At 40.8% G+C, this 26,793-nt stretch overlaps 2 protein-coding genes and 1 non-coding gene across 3 annotated transcripts in view; 2 read left to right on the forward strand and 1 right to left on the reverse strand.

The window, feature by feature from the left end:
- The first annotated feature begins 3,900 nt into the window (after positions 1 to 3,900).
- On the forward strand, positions 3,901 to 12,495 carry hal (histidine ammonia-lyase). The gene is made up of 20 exons (XM_085778204.1): positions 3,901 to 4,174; positions 4,347 to 4,407; positions 4,668 to 4,695; positions 4,789 to 4,863; positions 4,953 to 5,025; positions 5,181 to 5,247; positions 5,344 to 5,381; positions 5,989 to 6,114; positions 6,290 to 6,429; positions 6,592 to 6,639; positions 7,394 to 7,541; positions 7,647 to 7,742; positions 9,238 to 9,296; positions 9,476 to 9,556; positions 9,744 to 9,809; positions 9,900 to 10,065; positions 10,992 to 11,126; positions 11,928 to 12,036; positions 12,160 to 12,229; positions 12,352 to 12,495. Exons 1-20 carry the CDS (start codon positions 3,928 to 3,930, stop codon positions 12,481 to 12,483), a joined length of 1,965 nt encoding a protein of 654 aa, XP_085634330.1. The 5' UTR covers positions 3,901 to 3,927; the 3' UTR covers positions 12,484 to 12,495.
- A 2,879-nt stretch (positions 12,496 to 15,374) lies between these two features.
- On the reverse strand, positions 15,375 to 15,463 carry trnay-gua (transfer RNA tyrosine (anticodon GUA)). The gene is given in 2 exon segments: positions 15,375 to 15,410; positions 15,427 to 15,463. It is a non-coding gene; the product is annotated as a tRNA-Tyr (tRNA).
- An 8,717-nt stretch (positions 15,464 to 24,180) lies between these two features.
- Positions 24,181 to 26,793, forward strand: part of agbl1 (AGBL carboxypeptidase 1) — a 68,627-nt gene continuing 66,014 nt past the window's right edge. The window contains exon 1 of the mRNA XM_085778201.1: positions 24,181 to 24,320. The gene's annotated coding sequence lies outside the window, so the exon portion shown is untranslated. The remainder of the gene's footprint in view (positions 24,321 to 26,793) is intronic.

Genomic DNA, 26,793 nt, shown 5'->3' on the forward strand with positions numbered 1-26,793 from the left:
CGGCACACATGGTGATACAGAAACTCCTACGGCCCGTAAACTGACATCATCAGCCGGGGAGAGAGAGGCAGAGAGTGAGAGCGAGCGTGGTGCTTTCAGGCACGCCTCGTTACTTCAAACATTTCCAACCACGGGCCCTTACAGAGTCATGTGAGTTGAGGTCTGTTTACTTTCACTTGGCTATTGTGCGACACCGAAAGGCAACGTGCAGCAGGATGTAGCGACACTTTAGTACTTTGAAACTAATGGTTCACTCCTGTCAGATCTATTGTCTCTGTCAGAGACATGAAGATAAGCAAATAGCGATTTTAGAGAGGGGATACTTTGGGTTATGCAAATAGATTGTGCAAATGTTTGTGTCAATTGAGGTTATCATCATTATGTAGGTTACTGACTTGTTATAACAAGTGTGGTTTAAACCTGCTCTACCTATATGGAAACTGGATTAACAAAACTTCTGTTGTGATTTGCAGCCAGATAAAACTGACATGACTTAGCATGTGTTTTTGTGGCTTTAATTATTGTAGGAGGAATTGAAAAAAGAAATAACACAGGATTGTATTTCTTTTGTTGAGGTATTTTGAATGTATAAAAATAGCTGTGATAAAAATAAAAAAAAGTTGTTGCATGTCAATTTAATAGTCCATGGTCTCAGTGCAGGGCATGAAGCACTATAATCAATGGTTATGAGCACGAGTTAACATTATGTGGGCCTTTATAGATCTTTATCTGTCAATAGGAACAGAGGAGGAGGACCAAAGACAGATGACATGTGACATAAAAGTCCTCAGCTGGCAGTGGCACTGAACCCAGGATGTTTCAAAGAAATGTTCAGGTTAGACCACAGTGCAGGTGACAATACAAGGGATGGTTATACCTTCAGGCAGAAATACTGAGTGTTTTTGCAGCATTGCATGGGTCCTCTTGTGGTGTATTTGATGAAGTTCAGCTTTTGCCATTACAAATCTTTACACAGCCCAAAATGCCAATGCTTTTGTTGCTGAGTTTGATCAATCAGAGCATGGTGTGACAGGCTAAATATATGTCAAGTAGTGGAAGTGATGAAAAGTGATTGCACTGCAGCTGTTGTTGTAATATTTGACTATAGTACAGATGTTTGTCAGTAACAATACTCTACTGAGCGGCTGAGTGTTTGTTATGTGTTGTCATGAAACAGTGCACGGTGTGTGATGCAAGACAAACTTCAAAGGATCTGACATAGCAAATTTAATCGAGACTATAAGAGTCACTTGATCCTAGGTAAAGTTTTGGTTAAAGGTGGCGCTGTTAGCAGGAAGTACATGTCTGCCTCTAAATCAGGATGAATGCATGATCTGATTTTATCAACACTGCACTGATACAAACCGTGGTCATACTAAACCCTAACCCACAGGTCATGGTGCCGCCTCCTTAAAGCAGAAGTAAGCGGAATGTTTGTGTTAATCTAAGTCTTAAATAGTTATATCTTCCGACAGCAATCACTTACATAGAGTGTTTGGTCTGAAACACGGGTCTGTCAGTCACTCTGCTCTGCTGTAAGCTGAGGAGAAAACTTTCCTTGTATCCTACAACTCTCTGTGTGTGCAGCCAAGGGGGCAGTTGCATAGACTGAGGACGATGCCCGTGCATGTGGTGACGTAGGGACGAGGGCGGGGACTGCTAACTCCATCCGCTGACAGGAAGTTAGCTAAAACGACCGGAATCGCTTACTTCTGCTTTAAAGCAACATTGCGGAGTTTATCAGCCTTAAAATAATGTTTCCAGACTCATTGCAATGGTAGAAAAATGGTTAATAGGAGCCGGGTTGCGTTGGCTGAAACTGCACTATGTAACTTGCCTGCGCGGGTTGGATCACCCCCCCCCCCGCGTTGAGAGAGAGACAATGTTGCTTAAAGGGGACATACTATGGAAATATCACTTTTTGAAGGCTCTTTAACATATAATTGGGTGTTTGTCTTGCCTTTCAGCCCCCAAAATGTGAGAATTGACAAAAAAAAAAGCTACAATGTTCAGGCTCCCTAGGTTGAAATCCACATCTTCCAGTGATGTAAGGACTCAAGTTTGCATAATACCACCTCCACCTGGGACCAAGGGGGGAGTTGTGGGCTCTACAAGTGAAGACCACTTCCACGTTCAAAAAGCTGCAGTTCTCCGGCGGCCTCTGGGGGCTGGGACCGGAAGTGAGCAACTCTCCATTGACCCCCATGTTAAAATAGCCGACTTTACAACTTAAAAAAACATATTTACAGCCTGGTGCCTTTTATTTTTTTGGTCTCTACCGATAGTTTCCACCTCCGTTAACACTCCGACAATTACCGGCCATTAATTGGTTGCTTCAAGTTCAGTGGGCGGGTTCTCAGCCGGCAAACCGCCACACCTCTCTAAATATGGCAAGTAAACTCCCACTAAAATCCAAGATGACGCAGTTCAAATGCCCGTAGTAGGAACACAAAACAGACTCCCCCAAACCAATGGGTGACGTCATGGGTGCTACGTCCATTCTTTTTACAGTCCATAGCCATTTTCCCACTAAAATTAGCGGTGAGTGTTCTTTGATCTTTTGATCCCAGTCTCGAATGAGAGCAGAGCTTTGTTTTGGTACGTGATATGAGACACGACTGGCGCAATGACGTGGCGTCACGTAACGCTCAGTGTCATCACGTAAATTAGCGGGTTGACCCGGGTCTGGCGTTCCCACTGCAAGCCAATCAGAGCCGAGCCGGTTAAAGGCGATTTTAATCCGCGTCGTTTGCCGAGTCGTTTGACCTTGGTGCGCCTTTCCCACTGCCACCAAAAACCGATTGTTAGCGGGTTTAAACAGGTTTTTTGACCAGTGGGAAAGGGGTATATGCCTGGGACCGGTAGAAGGGGCGGGGCAAGCAGTGGTTCATTTGCATTTAAAGGGACAGGCACTGAAACCAACCGTTCTGAACAGAGGATGAAAAGAGCTGTGATGTTTGATCCTTGGGGTATTTTGACCAAAGCATGTCACAGACATGTCTTTAAGACACCTGGGAACTATTTTAATCTGTGGAAAGGGGGCATAATATGTCTCCTTTAACACTGGTGAATAAACACACAACAAACTACAACGTTTGCATGAAACACAATACAAAAAAACGAAAATTGATCATTTTTGTTTGGTCCCTTCTACAAAGTAAAATGTGGAGATACTAGATAGACTGCATCCCTGAAGAGACTGTTGAAAATATCATATAGAAACGCAGAGATGCAACAGTTTTGAGTAAACAAACGCCATTATCAGTGTTGCGTGAACTAATCATGTTCTTTCGAATAACTGCCATTTGTTGTTGTCAATTTTTAAAATAATTAAATTTATAGTTGTTATTTATGTAGTTTAGTTATCCAGTTATACCAGTTAAATTAAATCAGACTGTGACCAGAATATGAGAGTTTGGTGATGAACTTGCAAAAAACCCATAAATTATTGCACCCAATTATGCTGACTCAACAAATTGACCTTAACATGTATATACACTTTAGTCCTGTGACATCTACATATGTCCACACTGTTTCTGGGAGTACGTGGAGGCACCACTAGCAGTAGGAGAGTCGCCTCCAATTTATTGATATATTTTGTGAAATGTGTTTTCTTTGGGGAATCAGATTTCCTGCCATCACATCAGGCCGCTACCACAGAAACTTCAATAACTGATTTACTTGCCAGACAACCAATGCAAACAATGTCTACAAAGTGTATCACTAACTTCAGTCCTCACGTTTAACTCTTTCAGGTCACTATGTCCAAACATCATGCTGAGGTCAGTGGTCCTCCGAGGTGTGACACCGGCGAGGCGGGACTCTCCAGCGGTGCGTCTGATTGGTGCTCAGACTTAGTGAGGCTGAAGGTGGTGGTTTGCGCAGCGGCGAACGTCGTTCACTGCTGCAGAGTCCCGCTGAAGCGCAATGCCTCGTTTTACTGTCCACATCCGAGACGAGTGGCTGGCGGTGCCGTGCCGGGACACCACCAAAACTATCGGCTGGCTCGGACTCGAGGCGCTGAAACGTTACGTCAAGAACAAACCTGACAACGGAGGCATCGCTGCTGTGAGGGACACTCGCTTCGTCGTGCGCAGGTGCCAGGGTTTGGGTTTGTTGGACGCGGATGACACGATCGAGGATGTGCTGGAGGATAATGACTTTGTGGAGATTGGTAATGATCGCGTGCATGAAAAATATCAGATGTGTAGTCATCACATTTAGGAGACAATGGAGATCTTTGACCACTGGCTGTGCGTAATTTGTGCGTAATTGTGCAAAAGTTTGTCACCTACTAACTGAAATGAGAGACCAATGAGGGACAATTTGTCTTATTGTACTTTCAGCTATTGAAGGAGACACCATGTCTCCTGACTTCATCCCATGTGAGCCTGGAGTTTCTCACCTGTATCCTCAAAACGGGTGTCTTTGTGCCATAATGCGCACATCTGGGCACTGTAGTGGGTGTTAAATGTTGTGGGTTCTGAATAGGGTTTTCACTGTCCATACCATTGCACTGTTTTAAGTTGTGCGTAACAATGACTTCTGGGATAATAGATTAAATCCAGTCATACATGATGTACCACTGGGTTTTGTTATTTCTCTGATAAATAATGAGATAGGCACAGTATTCCAAATGTTGTCCTTAATCAAAATATGTGAAACAGGACAGCAGCATACAAAGAACCTGCAGACGTAAGTATTCACTTCACTTTCCATTTTTTCAGCCATATCTGAAAACAAGTCACATATTTCTCAGTCTAATTTAACACACGTCTCTCTGTGCAGTATCTAGCCTTGGATGGCAACAGCCTGACATCGACAGATTTGGTCAATTTAGGCAGGGGACTCTACAAGATAAAGGTAATGATCAACAAACCGTATTTGTTGTCACGGATTGTCTGTGATAATCTTTGACTTAATGTAATCATTCCCTTTTTCAACATTTTCAGCTGACTCCGGAGGCTGAGAGAAAAGTTGTGCAAGCCAGAGAACTTTTGGACACCATTGTTAAAGAAAACAAAGGTTCAGATCAATTTTAAAATAAAGACCTTAAATGACTCAATGCAAAGACACTAAATGCATCGATCTGAGTGTTAAACAGCTGCTGCAAAGCTACAGTCTTCAGGAATGAACGATTTCATGTTTTCACCTGTCTGTCTCTCTCTCTGTGCCGTCAGTTGTCTATGGAATCACAACTGGTTTTGGCAAATTTGCCCGAACCGTCATTCCTGTCAGCAAACTCAAGTAAATACAATATTTACTATCTATTTCTTTGTCAACTGTTACAGAAGGAGTCCTTTCTTACACAGTGATTTATGACCATGTCATTTTTCCCTACAGGGAGCTGCAGGAGAACTTGGTGCGGTCACATTCAGCAGGTAAGAGAAGTCTAAATAAAGTTGACTTTACTTCCTTGTTTAGATTTTAACTCCTCCAGGGTTTTATTTGTGGATTTAATTTTTCATTTAATTTGTTCATTCCAATCCTGGGATTGGAAAGGAGCAGGATGAAGAGAACTTTTAATATCTGTCCCTTTCTCAAAACAAAAACAAAATAAGCTTATATCAGATGAAATGCTATTATAATGAACTGGTTTACAGCCAACAATATACAAATAAAAAATCCATAACTATTCTTTTTCATTACATATTTTTATATAATTTCCCTATTTTTGCTTATAAATCCTCTTAAACCGAAAAATATTTGTACATCTTTTGTTAGGAATTCCATATTTTGACACCCACCACAGAAATACACATTTGTTTCAACTTAATCTTTGCAATTTGGTGCTTGGTACTTGAAATTACATTTTCTTCTGTGATTGTCGTCCTGTGAAACTGATACAAGTAAGTTCTGCATAATCGCAGGTAAAAGTCCACTTTTTGCTCTGTGTACAACCAACAGCGTCCCCAATTCGGCCAACTCTTTGCGTTTCAAGTGGGTATTGATTTAGCATTTATGTCATTGATACGCTGTGGTGTGCAGGTGTGGGAAACCCGCTGAGCCCGGAGAGGACCCGCATGCTGCTGGCTCTGAGGATCAATGTTCTGGCCAAAGGGCACAGTGGGATTTCTCTAGAAACCCTTCATGCCATGATCCAGGCCTTCAATGGTAAGTGTCTGCTGCCCCCGGCAACCTCACTTCACCTGAGCCGACCTGACCTATCAGCTTCAGTTGACTGAGATAACTGACTGATATCTTCATGTGGGGTGTTGGTATTGGAGAAGCTGACTGTCCTATGACTCTCTGAATGAATCTTGATCTCTGACTAACTTTGCTCCCGCAGCTTCCTGCCTCTCCTTCGTCCCGGAGAAGGGAACCGTGGGTGCTAGTGGGGACCTGGCCCCCCTCTCTCACCTGGCCCTGGGGCTGATGGGAGAGGGTAAAATGTGGTCTCCCAAGAGCGGATGGGCAGATGCCAAATATGTAAGGCCAGGATGACTTCTTCATGGTTGTACAACAATAATGCTGCAGGAAATGTGCCTTTCGCCTGAAAGTGAAAGACTGAATGATCCAATAGGAAAACATGTTTGCTTTTTGATGACCCTTGACCTTTTACATGTTTTTCCTCCTTTCATCTCTGGCCAGGTCCTGGAGGCCCATGGACTCAAGCCAGTATCACTAAAGCCTAAAGAGGTAATGTTTAAATCCAACCACATGCTCTCAGTGGTGGACAGTAACGGAGTAAATTTACTTGAGTACTGTACTTAAGTACATATCCAGAGGATTTGTACTTTACTTGAGTATTAGATTTCTTTGGTACTTATTACTCTTACTTGAATACATTTCCAAGACAAATATTTTAACGTTAATTTCTAGGAAGGCTGAAAAGTACTCGTTACTTTCCAGGTCTGCTCTTTTTTTTTCTAAAATACTATTGGACACAAGCTGTGTTTGTCAGAGAAGGAAACCCTAACCCCTAAAAGCAAGCAGTGCAGGTGGTTTCAGAGTTAATTCTCAGAAACAAAAGTTAAAAGGTCCTTCAATTCATTTAGAAAAAAATATAGTAATCGATTGATGTGAAAAATAAGAAATTTACTCTTACTCTTACTTAAAGTAAATTTAAAAGCATGTACTTTTGGATACTTAAGTACCTTTAAAAGCTAGTACTTTTTTACTCTTACTCGAGTAACATGTCGACTGACCTACTTTTACTTGTAACGGAGTAAATTTTGACCAGTATTTGTACTCTTACTCAAGTACTGGGGTCGAGTACTCTGTCCATCTCTGCATGCTCTAATATTTAATTAGCCTGTGCTGAAGCTGTCAGCCCACAGTTCACTGACAATGTGTTGTGTCTTCTCAAGTGTTTTAAAGGAATTCAGAAGAACATGAATAACATTTTAACAGCGATACGGCAGCACAGAATATGTCTGTTTTTCCTTCTCAGGGCCTTGCTCTGATCAACGGGACCCAGATGATCACCTCTCTGGGGGCCGAGGCAGTGGAGCGGGCCCAGGCCATCGCCCAGCAGGCTGACATCGTCGCTGCTCTCACCCTGGAGGTGTTAAAGGGAACCACCAAGGCTTTTGACAGTGGTGAGCAAAATGAGGAACCTAGACGAAAGTATTTACCAGTACCTCCAGCATCATGATCCTGTATCTTGTCAATCCTTTCTCATTTTCTGGTCTCCTCCCATGCAGACATCCATATTCTGCGGCCCCACCCAGGACAGATAGAGGTGGCCCAACGCTTCCGCTCACTGCTGGACTCTGATCACCATCCATCTGAGATTGCAGGTCAGAGGACAGTCAGGATGCTAAAGCAGAAAAACAACTGATCATAAATAATTAGACATATAACATCAAAGCACCTCATGGCAGTATGCTCCTATATCAGAACCTTTGTTTGGCATAGGGCCCCACTCTGTGGGACAGTTACATGTTATCTATGTTTATTGGGGATTCAAGAAGGAATACTTAAAGGAGTCATCACCCGGAAAACGCATTTTTCCTTGTTAAAACATGTATACTGGTGTTGGACCTCAGTGGAAACTTGCCTGAAAATCTGGAGTTTGAAAGTGGCTGAGTTTTTTCGTTTGGGCTCTTTGTTTAAGCCAGAGTAGCTCATGAGGCTGCACACTGCACACAGATTTTGACTCTGCTCCTATATTGACGTCACCGTAGGAGCCTGCTTTCATAAACACACCTTAAAACGTATTGTTTTATTTCCCACTGTAGCGCTGTTATTTCGTCACTTTATTAAGTTTTAATATTTTTTCATGCGAGAAAGTAAGGGTTTAGATCCCCAATGTACGGTTAGTTTATCCAAATGATGGCTGTTTAGAAGTTTGCTCCGACGTTAGGAGAAGTGAAGCTCCAGCGAGCTCCAGCAAGCACCACAGCAGCGGCTCCTCAGCAACCCGTCTGCAGTGCTCGTTAGCCGGCCAAACTACGTCGTCATGCCGGGGGAGGAAACGATCGTTAATTAACTTACCCGCAGGTTTGTAGAAGTTTACCGCCGGCTGGTTAAATTCTTTTTAGGAGATAAATGTTGGTCTCATTGATGAAATCTAACAATTGTGGCAGTCGTATTAGTTTGTTTGAATGAAAAGTGAAGCTTCACACAGAGCAGCAGCAGCTCTGCCCCGGGGCTCTGTAGCCTACGTACAGAAATCACCACATTTGCATCAATAAATACATGTTTAACAATGAACCGATTAAATTTTGTTTTATTTTATTCAGTTATATAACATGGTTACGGTATACGGCAGAGAGCAGCATAATATGCGGTTTCCAATACAGCAATGCCTGCATGTAGCCCACTGGGCCAGCCACCATTCCGGCTCTGTCCTTCCTGCGTCCAATCAATGCGCGCCTCATTACATATTAATACAATGAACATCTGGACCAGTCAAAACCTCGCGTTTACTCTCATGAGAGAAAGTTGTCATATGAAAAAGTGTTAGAACAAGCTCTATGTTTGATTTTTTTTTTTTTTTTAATGTTTCTAATAAGTTTTAAGCATTGATTCAAAGCAATTCAAGGGGGACTGTATACGTAAACAAACAGGTGATGACTCCTTTAATCAAGGCTCTAAAGTAGGAACACTATGGCTCTGGGTCTCTGGTACCACACCTTGTACATAGTTAAGATGGCATGAGTGCAGAGGGTGTATTTCACCACACAGTTTAATTAAGTATAGCTTTTTGGGAACATTGTGCCTAAATTGCACCCTCAAACATGCAGAACTTAATGTGTATCATCTGGTGTTGCTGCCTTCTGTTTTTCCCAGAGAGCCACCGTTTCTGTGACAGAGTCCAGGATGCCTACACCATGCGATGCTGTCCTCAGGTAACCTCAAGTAAAGTTTATTTATATATGCCAAAATCACAAGTTTGTCCCAGAGGGCTTTGCACTCTGTTCACCCTCTGGCCTCCAAGCCTTGAGTTTGGAAAAGGAAAAACTCATGTGGTAGATGCCATATTAAGCAGAGCATTGTGATTGAACGTAACCTTTTTTGTCCTCTACAGGTTCACGGAATCACCAACGACACAATAAATTTTGTCCAGAACATCATCAATACAGAAATCAACAGTGCCACTGACAACCCTGTATCCTTCGCTGAATTGCAAACTGGAGGGCAGAGTCTTTTTTGTGAATCCAAATGTGCCACTTTAATCTCTGCACTCTAAATTGTTAATTGGTTCAACCACAAATTCTGGACCCTGCCACAAACTGTTTGTTGGATTTTATTGGATGTCACACTGTGCAACATAGTTTTCTTAACAACCGAACAAGATGGTGTTTGCGGAAAGAGGTGAAACCATTTCAGGTGGGAATTTCCATGGAGAATATCCAGCTAAGGTTCGTGACTCATAGGACACACATTTGTTAGTTGCTGTAGATTTTGTTCTTCTCTCTCTCTCACTCTTCACTCCTTTGCTTTTCACTTAGGCTCTGGACTTTTTATCCATTGCCGTCCATGAGCTGGCCTCTATCAGTGAGCGGAGGATCGAGAGGTTGTGTAACCCCTCTCTGAGTGAGCTGCCTGCCTTCCTCGTCAACGAGGGAGGACTCAACTCAGGCTTCATGATTGCCCACTGCACTGCTGCTTCCTTGGGTTGGTGTGCAAAAGCATAAAACAAAATAAAGCATGACCATAAGTAATGCACTTAAAGGGATAGTTCAACATTTTGGCAAATTCAACTATTGTCATAATCCCTATAGTCATAGGAGTAGTTTCATTACCTTTAATTATTGGTGCATGTTGTTTTGAAATCCATGGGGCAGAGATGCAAGCTGCTCAACACAATGGAGGTGAACGGTACAGGTCCCCTGTCCCTCATCAAACTCATCAAATACACAATCCAACAACTCCAAAATGCTCTTGTGGACAAGTTGTGACCTGCACATTGTCCACGCTAAATCATCATGTAACATTATGAGATGGAGTTGTTTTCGAGGCAAATGCTTGGCCGGCACTACATTCCAGACATGGCTGCTGAGCCGAGTGACTTCAAAAGAGAACGTAGTTCTGAGTATTTGCTTCATGTGTCGTAATGTTACATAATTATACATGATTATTTCATGGCCTGGCGAATGTGCAGGTCACAACTTCTCCATGAGAGTGTTTTGGCGTTGTTGGGTTGTGTATTTGATGAGTTTGATGAGGGACAGGGGACCTGTACCATTCACCTCCATTGTGTTTGCTGAGCAGTTCGTGTCTCTTTCCCACGGATCTCAAAAAACATGCACTGATAATTAAAAGTAATTAACCTGTCCCTATGACTACTATAGGGATTATGGCAATAGGCGATTTTGCAAAAATGTTGAACTATCCCTTTAAAATTATTATGATGCACCTGCTTTATAAAATAGACTTTTGGTTGGTAGAATAGGTTTTGGTAATATCCATTTCTGTTAAAGTTCTTTTCACAAAAAAAGGTATTTTCAAGTAGAAGAGAATTAGATCATTCATATGTCTCTCTTTGCCAAATGTTGTTGTATGAACCTTAACTCTGATGTCTTTTTTAATCCTGTGTCTAGTTTCAGAGAACAAAGTTTTGTGTCATCCATCTTCTGTGGACTCCTTGTCCACTAGTGCTGCCACAGAGGACCATGTGTCTATGGGAGGCTGGGCTGCTAGGAAGGCCCTCAGGGTCATAGAGCACGTGGAGCAAGGTTTGGTTCTTCCTTGTTGTTATTAGTAAATAATAATATGACAGTTGTTTTTTTTTTTTAATGTGGCTGCTGTAAGCCTATGGGTAAATACGAGCACCAACAAATAGAGAGTTACCGGTAATAAAATAACTCAACTTGTGACACAAAGTCACTATAATCGTAAATGGTCACAAATGCATAAGCTGGTACACAGATGTAACCGTTGAGATTTTTGTTCTTATCTTCAATGATCTGCAAACTCCTCATTTTACTGTTAAATCAGCAACTGTATATGGTTCAAAGAGACTAACTGGACCATTCATAGTGACTGTGTAACAAAAAAGTGCAAAGGTAACATCATTGAAAACCCTGCCAGTGTACACTATGGATAAAGCTAAGCAAACATTGGCATGGTCTAAAATCAAAGCTGATTGAGTGGCTACAGTGGTTAACCATAAATCTAAAGGTAAAAAACATAACTAACCAGTACTTCTGTAGACAAATTTATTTTCTCCTTCATTTTATTGTAAGATACAATAGTACAAAACAAAGAGCTTTAAAAAGTACAGTCTCCATGACAGTTGTCATTTGATATTACTGTTATTCTATTATGCCATGTTTAATATTTTCAGAAACCTCACATGTTGTATAATCTATTTAATTGTGTCCAGCAGCACAGTGACCTTAACACAAATGCCTGGATTGTCATGTAATATGCCAACAGTGACATCAGAACACTTTAAATTTATAACTGAGATCATCACCACTAGTCACCAATAATATCCATTTCGCTAAATCTAAGTCATGTTTCTTTATGATTAGTTCTTGCTATAGAGCTGCTGGCCGCCTGTCAGGGAATTGAGTTCCTCCGCCCACTTCGTACCACCACTCCACTGGAGAAGGTCTATGACCTTGTACGCAGTGTGGTCAAGTAAGTCAAACAGATGTGGCCAAGGTACACAACTGTCGGTCCATTGAATTCATAGATAGTTAATATTTATCCACTGTTCCACTTCTGACTCCCTCCTTCTCTCTACACTGCTGTCATTAACAGACCGTGGATGAAAGACAGATTCATGTCTCCAGACATTGAAGCTGTTCACCGTCTCCTACTTGACCAGAAGGCAAGTGGCGACCATAATACAAAGACTATAAAATGTGTTTACAGTCCATTTACATGAAAGCTCCACAGGGGCTGAGATGAAGTGAGGATTTTTTAATTTGCATCTTTATGTTTTCACCTCAGGTGTGGAATGTGGCCAAACCTTACATTGACAAGTATCAGACAGAGTACTTCCCTGAGTCCCGTCCCGTCTCTCCTACCGCCTTCTCCCTGGATCCTCCAGCATCGCCAAGGAAGCGTGTCCGTCATGAGTGAATGCATGTCAAATTTTTTTAGAGAACAAGAAATATTCGAGGCATTTGTAAATGAAAAACCGAACAGAAACTTTGATTGAGAATTAATTTTAAGATGCAATGTTGTTTTGACGACTGTAGACTAAGTTCATAGTTTAAAATGTGTAGCCTAATCCTTGATGTGTTTATAATAAGAAGTGGGCATACACACATGTGCATACTCAATGGCCACTTTATCTGTGACATCCATAAAATTCAATCCCATACACCAGCTGAACAAATAATAATGTTACATTTTCCAGAAACATATGGGGATGAATAACAAAAACATAATGTAGTCTAGTACACCACTATTACTAACCTCTAATAAACTTTGAAATTAAACTTCTCAGAAGTTGGTTGTAAAATGTTGAAACTGCAACAGATCTGTTGAACTGGATTGCATTAGATTGAACAGGTGTAATAAAGTGGCCAGTGGGGTGTATATTTCTAAAGGTAATTTCTGGGTGTTAAATTTTCACATACACTGTTCTACACCACTGTGCATTAGAGTTGTATTTATCTTAACTTTTGTTGTCCCTTTCAATTGTACCTAATTTAGTTGTTATTGCCACATGACTACCTCAGCCACTGCACCATTTTCATATGAAATCTGAAAAAAAATGATGTAGCACTATGGTCGAATTTATGTTGTTTTTATTGCATAATTTAATTATATGAAATCTCAAATGATTGTCATCTACACAAAACGAGAACAATAAATTTTTGATTTATTGGAATTATTTGTCTGAATTTGTGAGTCTGGTCTCTGCTTATTAGGATATGTTTGTGGTTGATAGAATTCAATATACCTCACCATGACAGTGGTAGACAAAGTCATCAGTCCCTTTACCTGAGTAACAATACAGCAATACAAAAACAATATCCCACGAGTTCTCTATTTTAAATCCTACAAATGCAAATGCAAATGCAACCTCAGCAAAAGGCATTTACGTAAGTAAAGTAAAGTAAAAAGTAAAATATTTCCTGATTTATCCAACAGTCTAAAACTCAAACATTTATGACAGAGGAAGGAATAAATCTACAAATGATGTTACATGCACACTGTTTTTACAACACCTACCTGTCTGGGCAAGCTACTCTGCCATCTTGAGGTGCAGAGGGAGAAAACCTGAGGAAGATAAGGTGGTAAGTCATGGACCTGTAAAAGCAGCTTTGGTCAACAAATTCAAAGGTTACACAAACAACACATGATAGATAATAGCACAGGGGGCAAAAGTCTGTAGTACACAGATACAGTTGTTACATTAAAGACTTGTGTCTTTAAACATGTGTTTAACTGAACTGAATTTAGTGGGACACCCAGCTGATTAGAGTTGTTGCAACCCAAACCTTTTCCCAAACATAACCCCCAAATGCTAAATTTAGTCTTCCGCAGTTAATTGTGGACTTTACAAATAGTGGGGCAGATAAGCTCATATATGGAAGGAATTGTGCGTTTTAGTGGGGCAGATAAGCTCATATATGGAAGGAATTGTGCGTTTTAATGACTAAAGCATGAAACTTTCAGCATTTCATCTACATACCCCAAGGTTTAATTTCAGACGTGGAACCACTTTGGTGGCTGACCTTTAGGGGTCTTTAGGGGTCCACCAATAGAATGTATTGCAGAGAAGCCATTCCTTAGCATTGCAGAGGTTGTGTTACATAATACTACTAAATACTCAAAAATATAACTTATATTTTGTAGCCTTTTTTCTTGTACAACGTTATACAGACGATGAATATAAGTTATATTATTGAGTATTTAGTAGTATTATGTAACACAACCTCTGCCATGCTAAGGAATGGCTTCTCTGCAATACATTCTATTGGTGGTGGGGGGTTCCGATGAGCAGGAAAAGTGGGTGTGGCTGTTTTTTTCCACCAAGGAATGTTTTGGCTGAAAAACTAATGTTTGCGATCAACTCAGAATCATGAAAAACCCCTAGTTTGACCCCTCACAAGATATTTAAGGCCAAATTTAACATCACGGAATTTTCGCAAAATCTGCACGGGTACCCCAACTTTGAGTCGTTTTTTAGGGGGTTTCCCACTGGAGTTGAATTTCAACATTTTATTACATGATATTACACACCTTCCTAAACACAATGGTGAATAAATTTATTGGTAATGATTTACTTCCCAGATTTTCATAGGTTTCCAATGGGGAATAATGTGGAAAAAGACCCCTAAGACCCCTAAAGGTCAGCCACCAAAGTGGTTCCACGTCTGAAATTAAACCTTGGGGTATGTAGATGAAATGCTGAAAGTTTCATGCTTTAGTCATTAAAACGCACAATTATTTTGCTTATCTGCCCCACTAAAAGGGAATAATGTGATTACGCTGGAACTGCAATATTGACAGTAATCATACAAAGGCAGTGAACAGCCAAAGCTTATTAGCGTGACTTCCTGCAGCTTAGGTCAAGTGATATTAGCAAACATTAGCTACATTGTGTATTTTTATTTTTTATTTTCTTATGACGTTTTAGGCTTTTTAGATGATTAGACTCGAAGGGTGGTCACAACATACGTTTTTTAGTTTGCTGTTGTGTATGCATAAGTACTTTTTAAATTTATTTTTATAAATAGCCTACTAGTTACTCTTATTTTGAAACCATACTCACATTTCTTTTCGTGTCATATAATTTAAAAAGGCGATAACAAGCCTGCACATGTTTTCATTTGACTAATATTTTGGTGTTCTACAATAAGAAACAAGGACAAATGAGAGAGGATAACGTGGTAAGGGTAAATCATAGACATTTCTATATCTGTGGGGTAAATGTAGCCGTTATTTTCCGGCTAGATCACCGTCCGCATTTTCGACACTTCACCAAAAAAAACAACAACAACAAAAAAAACCAAGTCTCCTTCGAGCCGGATTCGAACCAGCGACCTAAGGATTTCAGCTGTACAGCCACTACAGTCCTCCGCTCTACCAACTGAGCTATCGAAGGGACAGTGCACTATGTGAGTACAATACAGTATACATAACTGTGCAAAAGACATCGTCACTGCGTTATGTGATGACACAAATTAGCTTTTTAAACAAAACCCCTCGACACTTGACGAAAGTGCACGTGAAATCAATCTTAGCAATTACCTAGTTCGCTACCTAGCAACCGCTAGCAACCTTCAGTCAGTACGTTAGCATTCGTTTTAACTGACCGTAAGAAGCAGCGCTGCAGCGTCCACTGAACCACCCGGTGAAGGACTAAACTCGTCGTTGCTTTTTGGAGCTGAAGTTTTAAACAAAACCACTAAAATAATTAGTAAGTTGCAAAAAACACTTGTGTTGTGAAAGCGCAAAGTGCTAATGTTTGTGCTAAAACTAGCTTTAAGTTAGCTAAGTTACCTGTAGCCCCTGCCTAAGTTACTTTGCAACAGAAAAAAAAAATCAGGAAGCAGAAAAAGGTTAATAATGGGATTTGTAATACATGTAAAAACAAACGTAAGCTACATTTCTCTCTATGTCCACAGACAGGGGTTAAAATAAGCCAAATCACAGTTTAACGGGGAATTTTTGTTCACTTGTTGTTGCAGAGGAAAATAAAACTGTCGTTCAGCATCAGCAGGTACACGGGCAGCACAGAGGTCTGAATCCTGGGTAAGATGAATGAAAATCATGTGCAACTTTGCAAATTTATGCATGGAAGTGTACCTATTTGTGATGTGTATTGTGTTTACAACATGTTTGTACAGAACCTACGATGGTTTTCCAAGGAGGTAAGTGAACATTTGTCTGAAGCCAGAACAAACTAAAACCATATGAGAGTCTGACTGTCCTGAAGCATCCGTGATTATCTGCTTGCATCACAATTGATGCCTAACAACATAATTTGGGAATTAGGCCTACTTGTAACCGTGATCAACAAAAATAGACGTAATTAAACAGCCCAGGACCCTTCTTAAAGAAGTGATTACAGAGGTTGCTTCACTGAACAGAGAGCAATTTCATTCTTCCTATCATCACCGCCATCTCTTACAGTGCTCTAAATAACAGGAAATAGCACCATTATGCTAGTGGAGGGTTTATCTCCATAGAGCAGAATACACTTGGCTGTTGTCTCTGCAGTGCTGATAGCTGCTGTGGTCAACATTATAGGTAACTGTGAAACATGAATTAAATGCGCATGCATACTTTAGAGTTATGGAGGATTAATGAGAACTTGTGTAAAACATAAAAAAACAACAACTACATATTATCCTTGGAGAGACTTATATTTCACATGGATTGCTTAGGTTACCAGTAAATGCTTTAGGCTAGATTTCTCTGACAGACAGGAGTAGAAATTTCCTGCAGGATATTTCCATATTGTGTAGGCTATTTCACATGTTTTAGTTTAGTTTAAGACTGTGGAGATTAATGCATTTCACTCATTTACCTGACGTATTTCTTCAGGTTGACTTAATCAATGCAAAACTACATGATGCTCCTCTAGGCTACACAAAGATATCAGTGTAGTATGGGCCCTGGCTGTTGGATAGCTCCAGGCAAAATCCAATTTTCTCCACTAGGTGGCAACATTCGCCCATATTGAGAAATGAAAAACGTTTTCCCTCAATGAACAACCCAGCATAAGTCAGATCACATCATTTTCTGTTTTCTACACACAGCAAAGTGTCATGTACGAATTAAAGCTAACATAAATTTAGTGTAAAATAAACATACATCATAAACACAGTATTATATGCAGTTCTGTAATAACTGAGGTGGAAACTTAACAGGGGGAACTGACATTTACTTTAGTTCATTGTCTATTGTCAGCCAGTAATATGATCACTGTTAGTTTGGTCATAACTCTCTTATTTCCCAAAGCTAAAACAAACTTCAGTTCAAGTGTCAACACATGTCAGCACAGGACATGCCATCTGCAGAATGAATCTGTCACTCAACCAACCGGTCTGACAAAGTGACAAGATGGTATCGGTATCAGTAACAGAAAATGAGACCAATCTTCATCCATTTTTGCTGGAAAAATGCCAGTGATTTCTGACAAGATAGCTCCCAGCTGCATTGGACATCTACAATGGACAGGTTTCACGCTGGAAAGTAACTAAAGTGCATACTCATGTAGGGGAGAAAGGCTGTTGTAACATTTTTTTTGTGTCAGTGCTGTTATTCACTGAATTACAGTTACCCGTACTTTTTCCTTTTATCAAATTGAAAAAGTAACACGTGTACTTCATCTTTCTCCATCTTGGGCGGGGGGATCTCCACATGCTTGACACACACATACAGGTGTTGTTCCTCATGGACCCCTATGGAACATAGACCAGACACACAAACACCACAAATAAGCGCGAACGGAACATTACGAGACAGAGTTGTTTTCGAGGCAAATGCAGAGACTGCCTGCCAAAAAACTGCCTCCGATGGGAACGTGTATCAGCGGTTTTGCAAAAATTTACCTTGAAAACAACTCTGTCTCGTAACGTTCCATTATTACCTTATAGCGTGGTGAATGTGCAGGTCACAGGTCACAGAGCGTTTTGGAGTTGTTGGATTGTGTATTTGATGAGTTTGATGAGGGAAACAAATCAAACTCATCAAATCCCATTAGCCTCCGTAGCGTAGCTCTGAGCAGCTCGTGGCTCTGCTCCGCCGTTCTAAAAATAACTTGCACCGACAATTAAAGGTAACAAACTTGCTTCTAAAACTATAGGGATTATGACAAAGGGCCAATTTGCCAAAATGTTGTAAGACATGGCACCATCTATCAAGAACAGTAGTATACAGCTTTGCAACTCAAACATTATAACCTTTGTGTTTTGTGCTTTTTGAGCTTCTTCACTCTATTGAATGTAAAACAATACAACCTGTCTACATGGTTTAATGTCACTACACACACACACACACACGCACACACACATATATATTTATAACCATGTCCAGTCTTCAGGACGTTCAGGTCATAGTGCAGTGGCCACCAGTGACTGATAAAACACGAGCTGTATGTCATTGTAGGTGAAAAAGAGCCTGTCCCTTCCAGTAGATGGCATCTTTGTTCAGGCATCAGTCCAGTTTACCGTCCAGGTGCACACCTAGGAATCTATAAGCATGCACCACTTCAGTGCTGACTGGCCGAAGGGTGGGCCTCGACCTCTGAGAGTTGCTGATCATCTCCTTGGTCTTGGAAGTGTCCAGAAGGACACAGTTCTTGTTGCTCTATTCATTGAAGGCACACAAGGTCAGATACCCGTACCCCTCTTCCTGCCCGTTCCTGATCCACACCACAATAGCTGTGTCATCCGGTTATTTCTGGATGGGAGACTCAGAGTTGTTTTTGAAGTCAGCCATAGAGGGTGAACAGGGGTGTGTGTTTTCCTGTTGTATAAGTGCCCCCCTAGTTTTTCTTGATTGCTGAGACACATTTCTCAAAAGCTGCTCTCCTTTTCTCTAAACTGTCAACACAAATCCCAATTTTCAAGCTACATTCACAAAACCTCAGACTCCTCTTGCAAAACCAAACGTTCACCTCAAAACAGTTTAATCTGTGCCCAAAACTGAACTATGTTGTCAAATCGTGCCCTGAGTCAATCAAAATTAAAAACACTACTGAGCAGTCACTAAACACTACATAGAAAAATAGAAAACACAATGCTCAGCACATGAAGCTGTAGAAATGTAGTTTATTGTTCACTGTAGGCTAAATGCATGTTGCAAAACACGTGCATTTAGAACTTGTACATAGCAAAAAAAAAAAAAAGTACAGAAAACAGAAATCCTGTGCATTTACGTAGCACTTGTACAATACAAAAACAAACAGAAATCTTGTGCATTTAGCACTTGCATGCAGTAAGCCTATGTAAAAATATGAGAAGTGCATAACTCAGCCACAGCATCATTTCTCCGTACTGGGTCAGGCCATAGGACTTAATCCTGAACTGGTTTATATTTGTTCCCTCACATCATTGGACACAAGTGTGATCAATTTTGAGTTGTTGTGTTCAACCAGTGACACCCATGCTTTAATTGTGTTTGACTTTTGCCACCTGTGCTCAGCATTATGCAACATAGGTGCATCACAATGAAAATGTGTTGACAAGTTGTGTATATGTATATGATTTTGGGGTAAATATCACAACACTAAACAGGTGAAAAGTTCTGATGGTTTTGCCAAAAGAGTGACTGATTCAATCAGTGGGTTCAGGCAACTGAGCATTTGGTTCAGACAATAAGGTTTAGTGTTTTAGCAATTGAGAAAAACTGTATTACTGTAAAGTGTTGTCTTTTGTCCACATGTTCGTATAAAAAGTCTTAGCCTACATCGGTTCAGATGCTGCAGTGAGAGTTTGAACAAAACCCATAGAAAGATCAAATATTGAAGTGATAACATGGGGTTGTATGAATTAGCCATGCGTAGTCGGTGTGTTACCTGCAGTATATGGTGTATATAGATTGTGTGTTGGTTTAGAGATGCAGTAGGATAGAAGCAGAGTGATGTGCCAGTGTGGATTGGTCCAGACGGCAAAATGTGTTTTTTAGACACTAAGACACCATTTAACATCCCAGCGCCCCCTTACGTACTGTTCATATAGATTAATTCCAGCACTTAATCAACTTAATCGACTTTAAGCTTTTTTCTGATGTACTAAGCTCACCTGCCACTCTAGCATGCAAGGGTATTGGTGTGCTTGGGCTTAGAAATATAGTAGTTCAGTGGTTAAGAAGAACATGGCAACAACAGACAGTTTTGTCTTATGGCTCAGCCTCCCTCTGATGCTCTGTACACAGTAACAGCGAGCAGTCTGGCCTGTTGTTTCAGTGTATAACCATCATAGTTTCATAAAGAGATGTGATCACAGTGTTGGTTGCTAACGGCTGCCAACAGGTAGTTTGCTGCCACAGGTCATATGGGACAGGAAAGATCTGATTATGGGAAAACCGGTGAATGTGACATGATAAATGACTCGTGAATGTGAAAGCTCTGGTAATTATCTGCCTGTGCATGTGCTGTGACAAACAGCCGTGCTGTTTACCAGAGTACAACCAGTGAATTGCTGGTGTGTGTACTGGAGATGAAGAGTGTGCCTGCAGAGAGGCTTGGGTTTCAGCCCATGTGGAAAATGCTATTTCAGCCATGTACAGCATGACAAGTGCAGCGACTCTCAATAAGAGCTCATGTTACACATGGTGTTGATGGATGGTGACACACATCAGGAGAGCTGCTCTCCAGCCAGTGTGGAAGGGACTCACTGTCAGGCTGAAGGGAAGCCAGCTCTGATCAATCCAGTATGCGATAAAGTTTGAGATTCTCAGGACTGTATTTCGTTCGTTAGAAACAACAAACTATTCTGTGTTAGACTGCATGTAAAGAGTGATCCCTCACAGGTAGACAGTACAGTGTCTTAAACAGTGGGATATATTACAAATAAGAACATAAGCTGCACCCCTCAATTCATGTTTATGTCAGATGAGCCTTTCTCCAGCTTTCTCCAACAACCTCTAGAACAGCATTACTCTTCGGTTCCCCTGCTGTTGGAATAAAGAAAGCTTATATCGAGAAGGGGTCCACCACTTCTTTCTCCATTGCAACCCAAGTGGGGATGATGGCATTTGACATTTGGATAACTGAAGTGAAAATCTGGTAAGAAAAGGGGGAAGAAAATCCATTATTTATTATTTTTATTATTATTATTATTATTATTATTATTATTATTATTATTATCATCCAATTATTCTTCTAACAACGGCAGATTACTTTCAGGAACAGATCCACATTCTTGGAGTGATCATGATACCCAAGAAATCTAAATGAAAGCCATTTAAAGAGGAACTAAACAGGATTTTTCCCGTGGCTATACTACATTTTTACCTTCATTAAAAAGCTCTGGAGTAATTGTGATCGTTAACTACATGACTTGTGATATGTTATGAGTGAGAATGGAGGCTCTCTGTCTTCCACCTGGTGTCTCACGGCTGAAAACCAACCTTACCTGGCCACCGCCCCGGTGTCCCTGCTCTCATCTCTGCACACTGCAACACAAACGCACTCCGTAACCCATGATCTTTTGTCTTTGACGGTTAAGACTACACAAACATACACGCCGTAACATCATTATGTAACGTTATCCAGCGCTCCATTTATTGATTTTTTGCCGGCTTCGTTGTCAACAAATGCACATGGGCGAGAGGAGCGTAACCAAAACAGCGGAAAAGCGAGCAGACTTGCATAGTTCCCCTTTAAATAGCTTTAGGTCTTGACCACTTAAAGCAGAAGTAAGCGATCCGGTGGTTTTGGCTAACTTCTTGTCAGCCGATGGAGTTAACAGTCCCAGCCCTCGTCCCTACGTCACCACATTCACGCGCATCCCTTGGCTGCACACACAGAGAGGACCGCCCCTTTATGCCGTTCTCTCTCCTCATTGGATAAAGGTTGTAGGATACAAGGAAAGTTTTCTCCTCGGCTTACAGCAGAGCAGGGTGACTGACAGACCCGTGTTTCAGACCAAACACTCTATGTAAGTGATTGCTGTCGGAAGATAGAACTATTTAAGACTTATATTAACACAAATATTCCGCTTACTTCTGCTTTAATCTTTAATGCTATTTCAGAAAAAGACTCAGAGATAATATCTGTGGGACTGTATTTTCTGGGTTGTTTAACAAGAGTATATCATCATCTATGAAAAAGAAGAAGCCATGCCTCCTAAATGTGACCACAAATGGCGGATGCTGGAGGTTCCAATGCTAGAATAAACATAAGAGGGGAGAGGGGCCAGCCCTGTCTGGGTCCATGGGGGAGATATTCCTGTTTGTAAGGACAGACTGCCACACAATAGTGGGTCTTTACCCGTCTTATGACTCAGTGTTATCCATACTCTCCAGAAGGCTTACCCTCTGACACGCATCCTGAAAAACTGAGCAATCCTGGAGCCAGCAATTCTGAGAATGTCCTGTAGAAATCCTTTGGAAATCCATCTCCCCTCCAGAGATTTCCCTGCACTAAGATCGTTAATTGCTTGCTGCCCAGCTAGTCTGTCCATGTAGACCCTTTTTTTGTCCATAAGGGCTTCAAGTGAGCCTGCCTGGGATTTAGGTGGGACCCAACTGGTTGAGTTACATGCAACCTATAAAACCTCATATGTTGGCTATATCAGTACCAAGAGGGATTAGAATGGACCTTAAATAGAGCCCAACTTGGCAATAAATGTGATACCCATTGAGGCCCAACCTGTGCTCTAATGGTCTTAGGTGAGGCCAATAAATCATAAGCCAATAAGTTTTGCATTTAAGAAAATGCAAAACAAAAAAGTGCTACAGTTCAGCAACAAAACCTCCAACACAAACTGTACACTGAACACTGTATGTTAAATAAGACCTGTACCATAAAAGACTTGATCTGCACTGCAGTTCTTTAAAAAAAAAAAAAAAAGATAAAAACAAAATGACCACCACATTGGCAATTTAATAGAAATTCTTTTTAAGAGATTCATAACATATTGCATTCACAGTAGTTCACCAGAGAAAGGTAGGTGATTGCAGTGTTGTATCTCAGGATTGGATGGATGTCAGTGCCAGTTGGTCGGAGGTGGCCCAAGATTCCACTCTTCACTTGGATGGTTGCCTGAGAATGGCCGCTTAGAAGTTGGTCCAAAACAGACAGGGCCCTGTATGTCCGACTGGCCACGGGAAGCTTCGCCTGCATGTGCGCATCAGTAGTTGTGTAGGCTTCTTCTTTCAGTTTTTCAGAAGCTAAAATATAGTACAAACTGAGAATTGGTATGTTCTCTCAAAACAACAAGGGAAAGTACCGGTAGTTAAGTTTGTTATTATGATGCAGAGTAGCAACAGTAGGATTGGGACTCTGGGTCCTCCTGAATGCATCTGCTTACTGTCAAACGTATATCTTCCTGGAAGGCAGTTGCACATGATCCTCCAGCACCATCTCTACCAGAGGCCTGGGTGACACTTGAGTAATGTGTTACCCTCTTACAAAGCTAGGAGAGCTAGGAACACCTCGAGATGCTTGTCACAGAGTTGGTGGACCAATTTATGTGTGATGAAAAACAAGCTGTTGTGAATAAAATGAACACTGTTGAATGCAAGTACAGTCAACAAATACAGCTACATCAAACACAAGTAAACACCCACCTGAAAAACCATGACATATTTCTTTTTAAGATAACCAGTATACCTGTGTAAGTGCTGAGCTACAGTTGTATTTGCTCTTCATGCTACATCTTTTGACAGACCCTTTCTTCTGGTTTTGTGAGGTAGCTCTGATCCAAAAGAAGCAGATGGGACAGAAAATGGCACAAATTGAGTTTTGAGGATGATTGCAATGCACTGACAAGATAATTCACACTTTGTTTTGAATAAATGGTGTTGATCATTAAGTACACACAAAGTGTTCATCTTACCCTGTTCCCCCCAATGGGATAATCATGTAAGTAAACACAAGGCAGTAGTTCATTTTAATTGCTGATCTATTATTAATGCCATTATCCTGAATGTAATATTGGCCAATATGAAATAATTTTGAAAAATTAACACAAACAATATTAAATGGTTGCAAATTTGCAAAAATAGACAGATAAACAAACCTCAGCTTGTCCAGTTTCGTGCTTTCTATAGGAGCTAGCATTAGCATTAGCTCCCATGTTGTACAGATGACATTTATTTATTGCCTGTTGCAGCAAGAGATACTGACATGTTGTATCCTGTTTAGGGGCACTCGATACAACAGGGACACTGTTGAATGGCTGCCAAATTCATTGGGAGGAGAAGATGGCAGTTCATCCTCATCACATGAGTCAGCTTCCTCTTCACTGTAAAGATCCTGGGATTTTTGGATGGCCTACATTCAGGTAAGAGATATTTTAGCAGTAGAAAAGTAGAAAGTAGAAAACCTGAACACTTACAACTTAGTTACAAATAAGTTTTGAAAGACAAACTTAGGCTTAACTATTAGTACTTGGGGCAGTTGAGAAATTGAAAATAATTAGTAAATCCCTAACGAAAAAGGCATGATATCGGCATGTTTTTATTTGTCAACACAATGGCTGAAAATAATTCTGTAAAACTGATATTTTTTCATACTGTTGCAATCCTCCAACTGTCACGGTAATACTAAAAATCTGGTAAAAAATATGCAAAATCTTCTTTTGAGTTTTGAAAAGCAAATGGGAAAGTACATTTATGTTACTGTCTTTGTCCCTTTTTTGGGACATCGTTGTTTTGAGACGAGATGCAATATGTGCTTGTGTCAGTTTGTGCTTAAACCTCCATGTATGTTTAAAATAAAATACCAAAAAAATACAAAAACAAAATAGATGCTGTATGTCCTCCATGAAGCATCTGACCAGAGTAACTATAGGTAGGTACAATGTCAGTTTTCAAAGACTCAGGGGTTACAGTTTCCACTATATGATGCTTATCTCAAACTGTTTTTTACATGTTGTGCAGTCATAAAATAAAGAATAGTTTAAACTACACAAGAAAGTTAAATTATAAAATATAAAATGAAAGTGAGTCACAGAGCCCTATACCAAAGTTATTCACTAAACTCACAAAACTTACTATACTGTGTACTATACACACACACACAAACATTGGGCACAATGTTACTAATACTCAGCAATGCTTTGACATTCAACATGTGTTGTGCGTGGTCAGAGAAAGTCTATATGAGAGGCAGCATCAGCCAAAGATTTCTCGTAACTCAGCTTCGTTTCAAGACACTTGCTGAGTTGAAAAGCTAGCTTAATCTTCGACTATTTTTCACACACAGCATGTCAGGGCTCAGTCGGCATTACTTTGAAGATGCATTTGTTTTTCTTAGCGCCCTGGTTGGGTGGAGTTCCACTGACTGTACTGACCTTAATAGAGGCTCATTTACAGAGCAACAACTTGTTCAACCGTACTTTAATGATGAGTATCTCCACTCCAGAATTTGTTATCCACTCTGTGCACATGTAGCGTCTCTCAACTTCCTGAATATGTGAATGTGCATTAGTACTTCTGGTTTGAGCATTTCTACACTGCTAATGACAACATCAACTAAAGGAGCTATCTCAAAGTTACGGATGAGTAGATTGAGAGTAAAAGAAAAGTGATCCAACGAGTGAGAAAGTTGGCATTACATTGTTGTGTTCCCCTTTGTAGCACTAAGCTGCACTATAACTCAGAGAGATTTTTCACTCGTTACTGTACATGTTGATTCTGCAGGACAGGCTCAGAAGCTAATCAAGATCCATAGAGACAACCTGAGTCCAGGAAAAATAGTCTTGTGTGTAGCAGGCATTTTCAGCCAGGAGATGTCATAGTGACTGCTGGGCAAGTGAGGAGAGTAGAGAATTACAATCATCTTTTCCTGGAGTGAGTATGTGCTACCAACACAAGACATAGTGTTTGTGAGTGTCAGCCGAGGGCAGAGAGCAGTTTAGACTGGACTGCAGGCTCTGAGGCTGAGGGGGAAGCAGCAATGCCTGATGATGATTTCTGTGTGACTACGGCAACGGGGTATAAGGGAGGGGGGGTGACTCAGCTTCAATTTTATTCTGAAAGACATGTACATCCGTGATTCTGCGCCCTGAAGCCTGCATCCCATTCATGTAATAAATTGATAATAATACATTTTATTTGTAACGCACTTTACATTTAACAAGAAATCTCAAAGTGCTACAAAAGAAAAATAAGTGATTAGTCTGGATGGCAGAGGGAGAATAGCGCAGTTTGGTCGACTCGGCTGCAGCTTGTGCTTCGGGTGGAGTGCTCCGACTGTTTTGGACTAGTCAGACCAACAGGTCAGCTCGGACCGCGATTGGCTCCTAGTTTTCCCGTTTTTCAAGGGGGGAGGGGCTCACGCTGGTGGGCTGCCCCGCTAACAGAAAGGTACGGGAAACACTGCATTATTACACCAGGTTTGGGGAGGCTAAATTTAAAAACACAATTAAGTTTAACATGAATTATAGTTCTATAGTAGAATTATATTGAGTTGAGTTATTGAGTTATATTCTTAGGTTTGCCAGGTGCAAGCATTTCTAGGCCATTTAGAAGTTGCAGTCAACACCAAAATGGCCTAACGCTTATTTATGACCACTGATGGTTTCATCTGAGCAGGTACTTCGACCTGCCTACACTTATTAGTTGTCTGCGAAGTTTAAAATGAGTTGAGTAGCCCTTTAAATGAAGGTGTTTGAGTTAAGTCCTGTTTGCTCTTCTCAGTGCTGCTCCTTGGTTCACCCCGGCTCTATCATTCCTCTCTGTCTTCAGAGTCGGTGTACACACTATTTTATTCGATCCACTTGAAAAGGATCCAGTGCAAGTGATGAAGCAGGG

This window comes from Trachurus japonicus, chromosome 6 (genome assembly GCF_045865225.1).
Source record: "Trachurus japonicus isolate A0001 chromosome 6, Traja_1.0".
In the NCBI taxonomy this organism is placed as follows: Eukaryota; Metazoa; Chordata; class Actinopteri; order Carangiformes; family Carangidae; genus Trachurus; species Trachurus japonicus.

Excerpts from the sequence above, each read along its gene's own strand:
- hal (XM_085778204.1), top strand. The coding sequence starts at position 3,928 with ATGCCTCGTTTTACTGTCCACATCCGAGACGAGTGGCTGGCGGTGCCG. Across the intron at positions 7,743-9,237 it reads CCATCCATCTGAGATTGCAG|AGAGCCACCGTTTCTGTGAC; the intron begins GTCAGAGGACAG and ends TGTTTTTCCCAG. Across the intron at positions 12,037-12,159 it reads CTTGTACGCAGTGTGGTCAA|ACCGTGGATGAAAGACAGAT; the intron begins GTAAGTCAAACA and ends TGTCATTAACAG.